Source organism: Aquarana catesbeiana, linkage group LG01 (genome assembly GCF_042186555.1).
Source record: "Aquarana catesbeiana isolate 2022-GZ linkage group LG01, ASM4218655v1, whole genome shotgun sequence".
In the NCBI taxonomy this organism is placed as follows: Eukaryota; Metazoa; Chordata; class Amphibia; order Anura; family Ranidae; genus Aquarana; species Aquarana catesbeiana.
The window spans coordinates 223924748-223937956 of NC_133324.1; the positions used below are offsets into that span (position 1 = coordinate 223924748).

At 41.9% G+C, this 13209-nt stretch overlaps 1 protein-coding gene across 1 annotated transcript in view; it reads right to left on the reverse strand.

Moving 5' to 3' along the window:
• The window catches only part of KREMEN1 (kringle containing transmembrane protein 1), a 212612-nt gene that overhangs the window by 38345 nt on the left and 161058 nt on the right, over window positions 1-13209 (reverse strand). The window contains exon 5 of the mRNA XM_073625455.1: window positions 6877-7030. Coding sequence (XP_073481556.1) covers window positions 6877-7030 — 154 coding nt within the window. The remainder of the gene's footprint in view (window positions 1-6876; window positions 7031-13209) is intronic.

A 13209-nucleotide genomic window follows, 5' to 3' on the forward strand; every position in this document is an offset into this window, starting at 1 on the left:
GTGTGTCATAACTTCAAAAAAGGTTGGGAACCACTGGCATGACACAAGCAGAAGACTTACAGAAAGGGCTTTTACACAAGCAAATCAAAGGGCATTCTTTTGATGATACGGTGACGTCGACTCTGGCCATGTCAATAACAGATGTACAAGCTTAATTTGCTTTTATAATAACTTAATGGGGCTTCATTGCTGCACTGTGTAATGTTATTTTGAATTTTGTAAGAGCTGAAAGCTCAGTTACAATGAGCAAAAAGAAAGATGACTAAGAATGTCCCATTGATTTGTGAAGAAAAACAGGCCTTTCTGAGTGGAACAGGCAGTATTTTGTGATTTCAGACATCTAGTGACAAGCTTCATATAACTGTATTGCAACTGCTGTTCAGCAACTGAGAATAAATGAATGAGAGGAAAAAGATGTAATTATAACTTTTCAAATGGCTAGCTAGAGACATAACTAACATTTATTTGTTTTCTACATTCAAGAAAAGTTTGTGTAAACACAAAGAGATGGCAGTGATTTAGGACATACAGCGCTCGGCATAAATGAGCACACCCCTTTTGAAAAGTAAGATTTTAATCAATATCTCAATGAAGTCAAGAACAATTTCCAACATTTTGGCTCATTACATGAAAGTAAGGTTAATAATATAACTTAGATTACAAAATCTTCAGTTTTACTTTAATTAGTTGATGCAAGAATGAATACCCCCCACAACAAAAATGACTACATCTAGTATTTTATATGACCTCCATGATTTGTAAGGACAGCACCAAGTCTTCTAGGCTTTGAATGAACAAGTTGGCAACATATTGTAACATCTATCTTTTTCCATTCTTCAAGAACAACATGTTTTAGAGCCTGGATGCTGGATGGGGAGTTATGCTCAACTTGTTTCTTCAGAATTTCCCATAGGTGTTTGATTGGGTTCAGATCAGGAGACACACATGGCCACTGAATCACCTTCACCCTGTTCTTCTTCAGAAATGCAACAGTGGCCTTATGCCTGACAGAAAAAGTCAGACGGGAGCTTTTCATCGTATATTCCGATTGTGTGTATGCCTCATCGGACTTTTTACGTCAAAAATTGTTACCGACCTAGAAATAGAACATGTTCTAAATATTTCTGACGGAACCAATTCCTATTGGGAAAACCGCTCGTCTGTATGCTGTTCCGACGTACCAAAAACTACGCATGCTCTGAAGCAAGTACGAGATGGAAGCTATTGGCTACTGGCTATTGAACTTCCTTTTTCTAGTCCCGTCGTATGTGTTGTACGTCACCGTGTTCTTGACGGTCGGTGTGATCATGTGTACGCAAGACAGTTTTCAGCGGAATTCCGTCGGAACTCCGTTGGAAAAACCTTCAGAGTTTATTCCGACGGGAAAACCGGTCGCGTGTACAGGGCATAAGATGTGTGTTTTGGATCATTGTCATGTTGGAAAGATGCACGACGACCAAGGGCACGGAGTGGTGGTAGCATCTTCTCTTTCAATATAGAGCAGTACATCTGGGAATTCATGATATTATCAATGAAATACAGCTCCCCGACACTAACAGCACTCATGCAGCCCCACAGAAAGACACTGCCACCGCCATGTTTCACTGTAGGCACCATACATTTTTCCTTGTACTTCTCACCTCCAAAAACATTTAGGGGCCCAGTAGTCTTCTTCTTTTTCAGCATGGGCCCTGGCAAATTCTAGACGGGCTTTTTTGTGCATGGGTTTTCGGAGAAGCTTCCTTCGTGGACGACACCCATGCATGCCATTCCTCTGCAGTGTACCCTGTATTGTGTCACAGGAAACAATCACTCCAGTTTGGGTTCCTACTTCTTTAGCCAATTCTTTAGAGCTTTTATTCACCCCATCTCATTTGAAGATGCTCCTCGAGGTATTAACTTCCGTGGACGGCCTGGACGTCTCTGTAAGATGGTTGCAGTTCCATCTCTGTTAAATTTTTGTATCACTTTTGCTACAGTATTGTGACTGATAAGTAAAGCTTTGCTGATCTTCTTGTAGCACTCACCTTTTTTTGTGTAAAGAAATGATTTTCTTTCTCAGGCCTTGTGATATTTCTCTTCCATGTGATACCATTGCTGACAGCATGAAATAGGAATGGGTTTTCTATGTTAAGTAATGCCCTTTTATAGTGTGTATAAGCAACTGTCTGCTGGACACCGGTTTAATGAATAGACTCATCTGCAGTCAAATTCTTGTTAATTAGGATTTTGTTGTCTAAAATGAAGCTTTGCTCCTAGGACTTTCATTGGGGTTGTTTCATTTTTGCAACATGGTCTTGAATGAATTTGTTAGAAAAAATACTTTTTTGTGTGTGCAAATTAACAAATCTTGGTTGCAATCAAGGACTCGCTTTTGTGGGAGTATTTTGTACTATAGCGTCCCATAGAAAATGTTGATTCTAAAAGGAAAATAAAGGTTTATTGACAAATCTGTTGGGGTGTACTCATTTATGCTGAGCACTGTATGCTCTAAACAGTGGTTCAGGTCACATAACATAGGTAGTGCTTGAATTTATGGACTGCAGTGCACAAATGTAGGTAGGTAATGAGTGGCTATAGCCAAGTATTATGTAATAGGGTAATGAGAAGGTTTACAAACACATTTGAAGCAAGTACACGTCTAGAGGTTGTATACACCAATGCACTAAGAAGCTGCAGTTTAACACTAACCTAGTGTTATCCTAACGTAGTGTATATTGGCTTAACAAAAAAAAAAAACTGAAAGGAAGAAATTTCATTTACCCAGCACTCTGAACTGCAGTGCCTTAAGGAATACATGCTTATTTAATCGTCCATGTCTTTTACTAATAGGAAGAGTGGGAGTATCTGGGCCTTCTTGCCACTTCCTTGGAGCTTTAGGCAAGGAACTCAAACTTCATGTCTAGACAGGTAAGTACATATCTGAGTAAACCTTACAGGCAGAAGAATATTAAAAAATGTTAAAAAACAGACATTGATTTGTGTAATCCAATGTTTTCCACTACTGATTTATTTACTGTATAAAGCAGTGTGTTTATGATTTGTTTTCCGGAAATTACATCAGACTGATGTATTTGGTTATGTCTGACACAGCTTGAAAGTCTATCATTAAACTCAGTGACTATGTCTGCCGATATGCTGCATTGATTGACCATTTGAATGAATATGATATAAATATTGAAAAGTGCTGCTGATTATTATTTCATATTGTTTTCTGTAGAAGTACTAATTACCTTAACCACTTCAGCCCCGGAAGGATTTACCCCCTTCCTGACCAGAGCATTTTTTGCGATTCGGCACTGCGTCGATTTAGCTGACAATTGCACGGTCGTGCGACGTTGTACCCAAACAAAATTGATGTCCTTTTTTTCCCACAATTAGAGCTTTCTTTTGGTGGTATTTGATCACCTCTGCGGTTTTTATTTTTTGCGCTATAAACAAAAAAAGACTGACAATTTTGAAAATTAATTTTTACTTTTTGCTATAATAAATATCCCCAAAAAAGATATAAAAAACTAATTTCTTCCACAGTTTAGAATGATATGTATTCTTCTACATATTTTTGGTTAAAAAAATCACAATAAGCGTATATTGATTGGTTTGCGCAAAAGTTATAGCGTCTACAAAAAAGGGGATAGATTTATTTCATTTTTATTATAATTTTTTTTTACTAGTAATGGCAGCGACATTATGGCAGACAGATCGGACACTTTTGAGACTATTTTTGGACCATTGACATTTATACAGTGAACAGTGCTACAAATAGCCACTGATTACAGTATAAATGACAGTAGCAGGGAAGGGGTTAAACACTAGGGGGCGATCAAGGGGTTAAGTGTGTTTCCAGGAAGTGTTCTAACTGTAGGGGGGATGGGCTCCCTATAACATGACAGGGAGCAGTAGATCCCTGTCATGTTGCTAGGCAGAACAGGGAAATGCCTTGATTACATTCTGCCTCTCCTCGCTGCAATCGTAGGACGCCGGTGAACATCCAGTTTGCGGGACCCGCCGGCACGCTCCCACGGCACGCTAGGTGGTAAATTCAAAGGGACGTACAGGTACACCCTTTTGCCTGCTTGTGCCATTCTGCTGACGTAAATCAGCGTGCGGCAGTCGGCAAGTGGTTAATCACATGCTGTTCACATAAAACATAAGTACGGCAGCAAAGAGGGTGGGCTTTAAAGTGGTTTTAAATCTCAGACATGAAATATGAACAAAGCATATCCCTCTATAGTATGTACTCTCAATCCAGAGCACTAAGTATTAATTTTCCTCCATTCCTCTGATATCTGCATTCACTTTTAAGAAGTTTACCTGACCCCAAGAAAAAAAAGGTGACAAGAGAGGGATCTCCAGCTCACAGCCTGTGACTGAGCCTCAGCTCTGTTCCTGTGTACTGTGTGAGAAAGGGGTGTGTTCCTTCCTTTCAATCGGCTTTCAAAGCTCTCCTCAATGAGCTCTGCAGTGTATAATTTCAGCTCTCCATCTCCTGTTTTATAACAGCTCAGAGAAATTTAAATAGGTTTAATTAGCCAAAGCCAGTCACTTCACTGGGTACATGCAAGGCTGGGTTCACACATGCACGGCTGCGGTTTGCTGTCTGGTGCGGTTTTGTTTACCAGTTCAGGTGCAAATTTTTACTTGAATTTTCACCTAAACTGGACCCAAAATCGCACAGAACAATTTTTAGAAACATATCATGGCCATCGCAACATGTGTGAACCGGCTCCATTGGAAAGCTGGTCTGATTCACATGTAAAAAAACACATCTGATTTACATATATGTGAACTGAGCCTAAGGGTTTGCAACCACTTTAATGTCCACATATTGCACATATGTGTCCATGGGCAAACAAGGTTTCTGTGCTAAGAGGACACTCACTGTGTCATAGATAGCTCTACAATCATGCTTCCTGTACGCTCACTTACTCCACTGTGTCAGAAACCATGAATCAGACAGCTGAGTGGCCAGCTCAGAGAAGGAAGGGCTGGGCCCAGCCCTGACAAACGGTATCTATGGAGAGAGAGGTTGTCACCCAGACTGGCCTTTAGGCATGTGTTTCTCTCTTTGTCTCTACTACATGGAAGGGATTAGTATGTAGGTGAGGTGAAGCGGGGCATGGCGACAATAGTTCACAACAATCCGGGGGAAGACTGCCCAGCCAGGTGCACTCACGATTACAGCAACGTGAACAGAGCAGGTTCCAGCCAGAATGACAGCATTTGTAGAGAGGGGCAGAATGCAGCCTGGCCATTTAATGCTCAACCAGGAAGATATTCAGAAGGTTGGGACCCTACGTTTTCCATCTAGTCAGGAACCCTACCGCTAGTACTGTCCCTAACAGACGGGGTACCTTTCCCTGCACTACTCACTCACACAAAGTGTGCCAATCCCGGGGGCAGGGTCTTAAATAGCTGTTGACCCAAGAGGCTGCCAGAGTCACATGGGGCAACAGCATCCAACGGAATAGCTTCCCCAGTGACCCAGAAAACCATAGAGGAACCGTGTTCCTCCTGACTTCCTCTCCACCTGCAGAGCTCCAATATAAACAGTATTTGGGTTTGTTCTTGGGTTTATCTATGCTATGAGAACCTTCCAGCCTTGAAGCCTTCTGCTACAAACCATCTTCCTCCCACTGCAGAACAAGTACATAATCACAGACACTCATGAGAAGGTAAACTGAGGGACGCACGGGAGGAAGTATGTTCTAATCTGCTCACACTTCATGTACATTTCTGAAACACGTCTATTAAATATAAACATACAACAGAGTCAATGTTTAGAATGACTGTTAAAATATGCTAAACCAAGATGAAGCAAGAACATGTTTAATAAAATAAAAGTAAACATTGGGGGAATTAATGTGATAAGAGCTTTGAAGTATATTTATACATTTTAATATGGTTTATATTGTATTGTATCATCTCTCAAAGTGATCATTTCACCATCTGTTCAAGGCATAATGTTAGTTCAAAGCATATAATATATAAAAAAAGTTGGGTGATCCAGCCTTGACAATAATCACAAAATGGAGATGCTGCTGATTGGCTTTTATTCAGGGTAAAGAGTCATATCAGGCTGTCCCCAGACCTCCCAGGTTGTGCCCCCTTCCCCAGTGGTTGCAGCACTGCAGCAGTGCTCTAGGTGGAAACAAATAATTAAACCTCCCAGGCAAAGCTACATAGGAAAGCTGCTAAAGACCAGCAAGCTGATACTACCACGGGTCTCCTGTATTTCGTCATGTGACCTGTGTTGGAAATACTGGATGGAGATATATGGAGCACTGTAATTTGTGGCATATAATGAGCAGGATGCTTATATAACAGCACATTTTGGCCTAGCATGCTCTCTTTACTGCTGAGTGCTATTGAGGCACGATGATTGAGAGCAAAGAGGCAAGGCCCAGTAAGGGAGGTAAGCCTGGCCAAAAGATTATAGTGGAGCTACACCACTGCCCTTAGGAAGGGGCATATTTTAGAGTGTCACTTGAGTGACAGCTCTGCACTAGGGCTGCTGAAACCACATCCAACTTGGCAGCGCTCAGCAGCAAGCTCTGGGCCTTTTGATGACTACACAAGGGAAGCTTTCACAGGCATAAAATAAGTTGAATGCATCTATAATCTTAATTATTATATTTTTGTTAAAAATGAATGGGCCGGCAAATATTATCCTCAAGCTTTAATGACATCTGTACTAAACGGGATACACTATGACCAAAAGTTTATGGAGACCTAACAATAACACCTATTTGAGCTTGCTGGACACCCAATTCCAAAACCATGGGCATTAATATACAGTCACAAGTTTCACCTTATATCTTAGCCATATCTGACTATGCATCTAAGAAGAAAAAAAAAATAACAAACAGGGCTTACAATCAAACAGGATAATTCGCCCATCTCCTCCGCATGATTGTGTGTGATCTCCAAAACATACGCTGTTACAATCGGTGCTTGGTGTTTCTCCATGTTTTCTGTAGTCTGCATTGTTTCCACAAAAGCACGCAAACCCCGACTCCAATCCAGCAAACTAAAAGTAATAAAAATAAATAGTCACATTTTTACAATGGCTATATATGTTATGCAAGTTATAATAATACATTAGAAAAAAATTATTGATCTGAAAAATGGGTGAAAAAAGTAGAAGCTAAAGTGCTTTTGGTAATACCATTTAGGCACACATATACCTTGCATATCATACCTATTAAAGCTCATACAGTCAACTGAAAGGTAAATACATAATGTCCGATCAATTATAGAACTTCCTACCTATCATCAGACTCTATAAGCCCACAGTGTGAGACACCTTTCATATTGCTTAAGCATACATTTATAAAAAGTTTCATTTTGATCTAATTTGCACTTGGGTCGCCCTAGAATCTCCCTAGAATTTACCCATTCATGCTCCACAAACTATAGGAGGCATAAGGAAGGTCAAACATTAGCTTTTATCACCATTAAAAATTTGCTTTTTTTTGCAATTATCTAATAAAAAAGTAAGTATATGTGTCAGTTTATCCAAAGTAGGTTGTCTACTTTGGTATTAAACCTCTAACCTATATACTGCTGCTGCACATCACTGCTTTGTCTGCTAAACACACCAACAGTTCTTACATGTAAATGCAATGCATTCTTATGACACACAGTGGGGACGGAAAGTATTCAGACCCCCTTAAATTTTTCACTCTTTGTTATATTGCAGCCATTTGCTAAAATAATTTAAGTTAGTTTTTTTTCCTCATTAATGTACACGCAGCACCCCATATTGACAGAAAAACACAGAATTGTTGAAATTTTTGCAAATTTATTAAAAAAGAAAAACTGAAATATTACATGGTCCTAAGTATTCAGACCCTTTGCTCAGTATTTAGTAGAAGCACCCTTTTTATCTAATACAGCCATGAGTCTTTTTGGGAAAGATCGAACAAGTTTTTCACACTTGGATTTGGGGATCCTCTGCCATTCCTCCTTGCAGATCCTCTCCAGTTCTGTCAGGTTGCATGGTAAACGTTGGTGGACAGCCATTTTTAGGTCTCTCCAGAGATGCTCAATTGGGTTTAAGTCAGGGCTCTGGCTGGGCCATTCAAGAACAGTTTTTGTGAAGCCACTCCTTTGTTATTTTAGCTGTGTGCTTAGGGTCATTGTCTTGTTGGGAGGTAAACCTTCGGCCCAGTCTGAGGTCCTGAGCACTCTGGAGAAGGTTTTCGTCCAGGATATCCCTGTACTTGGCCGCATTCATCTTTCCCTCGATTGCAACCAGTCGCCCTGTCGCTGCAGCTGAAAAACATCCCCACAGCATGATGCTGCCACCACCATGCTTCACCGTTGGGACTGTATTGGACAGGTGATGAGCAGTGCCTGGTTTTCTCCACACATACCGCTTAGAATTAAGGCCAAAAAGTTCTATCTTGGTCTCATCAGACCAGAGATTCTTATTTCTCACCATCTTGGAGTCCTTCAGGTATTTTTTTAGCAAACTCCATGCAGGCTTTCATGTGTCTTGCACTGAGGAGAGGCTTCCGTCGGTCCACTCTGCCATAAAGCCCCGACTGGTGGAGGGCTGCAGTGATGGTTGACTTTCTACAACTTTCTCCCATCTCCTGACTGCATCTCTGGAGCTCAGCCACAGTGATCTTTGGGTTCTTCTTTACCTCTCTCACCAAGGCTCTTCTCCCCCGATAGCTCAGTTTGGCCGGACGGCCAACTCTAGGAAGGGTTCTGGTCATCCCAAACGTCTTCCATTTAAGGATTATGGAGGCCACTGAGCTCTTAGGAACCGTAAGTGCAGCAGAAATTTTTTTGTAACCTTGGCCAGATTTGTGCCTTGCCATAATTCTGTCTCTGACCTCTTCAGGCAGTTCCTTTGACCTCATGATTCTCATTTGCTCTGACATGCACTGTGAGCTGTAAGGTCTTATATAGACAGGTGTGTGGCTTTCCTAATCAAGTCCAATCAGTATTATCAAACACAGCTGGACTCAAATGAAGGTGTAGAACCATCTCAAGGATGATCAGAAGAAATGGACAGCACCTGAGTTAAATATCTGAGTGTCACAGCAAAGGGACTGAATACTTAGGACCATGTGATATTTCAGTTTTTCATTTTAATAAATCTGCAAAAATGTCAACAATTCTGTGTTTTTCTGTCAATATGGGGTTCTGTGTGTACAATAATGAGGAAAAAATGAACTTTTAGCAAATGGCTGCAATATAAAAAAGAGTGAAAAATTTAAGGGGGTCTGAATACTTTCCGTTCCCACTGTAACTGCTGTTATTTAATAGAGGCATTATTAAGTACAATTTAGATATTTTACTGTTTATCCATACAGTTTAAATATCTCCGACAGGATATTAAGGGTCTGGGCTGCCATCCAACCACTTAGTTGGTTGAATTATTTTTTCTTCTGTTTGCATCATGTACTAAGTGACGATCTTTCTGTAATTTCAGAGCACTCCAAAGGAAACATCCAACCGGAAAGACTGAAAGACACACCTTTTTCCATGGTGACTGTGAATGTTAGAAAAGTTCAGTAGGGAGTGTGTGGGTACATAATTTAACAGGGTGATGAGGAGACATGGCCATCAGATTCACCAGGAATGCCTGGGAATATGCAAAAATCTACTCACAGTCCCCAGCAGGGTAGTGCATCTGAACTATCAGTTCAGGTACTGAAATCAGGCTTTGGATGACACTGGCAATCCTCCGAAACACTTCAGTCTTTAAAGCAGAAAGGCTACAAATATCCATAAAGCTAGCAGAAAAGGCCCAGCCAATGGCAGGTTCACATGTACAACATGTTTCTTCCAGGTGTACTCGTGAAGTGGCCATTGATTGGGCTTCTTTTTTTACAGAAGACTGTGAATGCCCCTCATTTCTTGTGTCTCAATATTTTGACAGGCGTTACATGTTGTCATTGAACAAAGTATATTTTTTTTTATTGATATCCATTTAATAGACATCACCTTAAAAAAAATGGAATAAATGTGTGCGTCAATGTTTGAAAAAAAACTGTAATTATATACAGTATCTATACTGTATATTTTCTCATCTTATACACAAGCTTCCTGCTGTGCGGGACCCTACTGCTCCTCTTCACAATACAAGTCTTCTGACTTATTAAAAAAATAGACTCATTGTGTGGCTTATACCTTAACAGATGGTAAACTGATTGTAGAGCCAATCTACAAATTGTTATAATTAAATCTGAACAGCATTAAAAATAAATAAACAGTTGAAAAGCATCTAAAGCAGCCCATAGATTAGTCATTTTTCTTTTCGTTCAAATACCAGTAGATTGACTTCTTTACAACCAGCCTGCCCATACATGGATCGAAATTCGGCTGGTCCCTGCTGAACCAGTCAAATTTTGATGTATGGCCAGCTTAGGTGAACTGCCAAGGTAGTTCTAAAGCTGGCCATAGATGCATAGAAATTCTGCCAGTTCTACTGATCGACTGCTCACGAACGGGCTTGATAGAAAAATGTAGTTCAGTAGTCCAGCTAACTCCTCCGCTGTCAGAGTACAATGACACAGTGGGGAGGATTCCCCCATCCACCTCGATGGGAAATCAGTTCAGTTTTTTCATTCAGCCTGCTGGCTGAATAAGGAAACTGAGCCATGAATGGTCAGTGTGACAGTGAGGGGCCCTGTCACTGTGAGAATATAGGAAAATGTGACACATGATTCACATTAAGGGTTAATGCGAGGTTCAGAACTATAATTTCTGAGTCGGTGAAAGCTGTATTTTTGGCTTTCTATGGATTTTGTAGTCCTGGATCTAAACTTTCAATCCTGTGTCCGGGTTTTGCTAGATGCCTGCAACCTGTCTGAGTATACAGGTGTGCAGGGTCATTATATACTCAAGTCTGAGGATAGCTCAGAGCTCCCAGTTGGAGATCGCTACCAGTGTGAGAGACTGAAGGTCTCACTCAGGGGTCAGAGGAGCTACAGTTAGGAGCCAGGAGACAGAGAGTCTCACCCAGGAATCAGAAGGGCCAAGCCAAAATCCAAGAGACAGAGGATCTCACCCAGGGGTCAGGGGGCCCCAGCTAGAAGCCAAGAGACAGAGGGTCTCACCAAGGGGTCAGAGATGCCCCAGCTAGCAACCAGGAGACGGGAGGTCTTGTTGCAGGAGTCAGGGTGGCTCCTATCGGGGTGTCAGGAGAATCCCAATCCATAGGCCAGAAGCGGGCCATGCAGCAGGGCATTGTGACTACAGTGCATTTGGAAAGTATTTACAGTATTTCACTTTTTCCACATTTTGTTATATTACAGTCTTGTCCCAAAATAGATTAAATTCATTATTTTCCTAAAAATTCTACAAACAATACCCCATAATGACAACGTGAAAGAAGTTTGTTTGAAATCTTTCCAAATTTATTAAAAATAAAAAAACTAAGAAAATCGCATGCACATAAGTATTTACAACCTTTGCTCAATACTTTGTTGAAGCACCTTTGGTATCAATTACAGCCATGAGTCTTTTTGAGTATGATGCTACAAGCTTGGCACACCTATTTTTGGGCAGTTTCTCCCATTCTTCTTTGTTGGACCTTTCAAGCTCCATCAAGTTGGATGGGGAGCGTCGGTGCACAGCCATTTTCAGATCTCTCCAGAGATGTTCAATCGGGTTCAAGTCTGGGCTCTGGCTGGGCCACTCAAGGACATTCACAGAGTTTTCCCGTAGCCACTCCTTTGTTATCTTGGCTGTGTGCTTATAGTCATTTTCCTGTTGGAAGATGAACCTTCGCCCCAGTCTGAGGTCCAGAGTGCTCTGGAGCAGGTTTTCATCAAGGATGTCTCTTTACATTGCTGCATTCATCTTTCCCTTGATCCTGACTAGTCTCTCAACTCCTGCTGCTGAAAAACATCCCCACAGCATGATGCTGCCACCACCATGCTTCACTGTAGAGATGGTATTGGCCAGGCGATGAGTGGTCTCTTGGTTTCCTCCAGAATTTTTGAACTTAAAGTAGAACTATAGGCAAAGCTTTTTTTCTTTTTGGACAGAGTAAGAAAGGGTTATAACCCCTGTCAGATGTGTTTTCGCCATCTGTGTCCCATTGCAGAGATTTCCCTTCATTTCCTGTCTCATAGCCAACCAGGAAGTGAGAAGAGATAACTGCAAATTAAGGGAATTCCTTGGGGACCCCAGACCATCAGAACTAGTGTCCCCATTAAAAAATTTCCCTACTATTTTCTGGGGACAACCCAAAATTTGGGATTTTCTTTTACTTTCACTTTCAATGATAATGGTAAACAGGACAAATGGAGAGGGTTGAATCTTCTTAACGGGGGTACAGACAGCAATAAAGACTAACAGGAGTTCTAATCCCTCTCCACTCCAATCTAAAACTAAAAAATCTTCAGTGTAAAGGGAAACAGCCAAGACTTGCTGCTGATTAAAGCCTTTTTTCACACATATGCCTTCCATTTTGATCAGCAGGGGATCTATCTGCTGACCCCTGATGATCTGAGCAGAACAGTCACAGACAGAGCCCATTCTTCTCTGTGATCCGCCTGATCTGATCCAATCTGATCCACCTACATGGAGGAGAACGGATCCCCTTCTGTTGTTTTTAGTAGACCAGATCGGATCGGAGGTAGGCGAGTGTAAATGGACAGTTAATAACTGCCAGACCATAGGGGTGAATGGACCATCCGATCAGGTCTTCCTGAAAAACTGACAGGTGCACTTGATCAAAACGTGGCAACTGCAGAAAAGAAGGATTTTCACCCTAAGGCTGGGTTCACACTGGTGCGACACGACAGCCGTCCTACTTTGGATCCGACTTTGCCCTGCGACATGAAGCCGGCATGTGTCCGACTTTCAATGAACGGGGATCCGACTTGGATCCCCTCCAATGCCGGCACTGTGTTTGGTATGAATCTTTAGGGGGGAACTCCGCGCCAAATTTTAAATAAAAAACCGGCATGGGTTCCCCCTCCAGAGGCATGCCAGGCCCTTGGGTCTGGTATGGACCTTGAGGGGAACCCCCTACGCCGAAAAAACGGCGTGGGGGGTCGCCCCCAATCCATACCAGACCCTTATCCGAGCACGCAGCCCGGCCGGACAGGAATGGGGGTGGGGACGAGCGAGCGCCCCCCCCCTCCTGAACCGTACCAGGCCGCATGCCCTCAACATGGGGGGTGGTGCCTTGGGGGAGGGGGCGCGCTGCGGCCCCCCCACCCCAAAGCACCTTGTCCC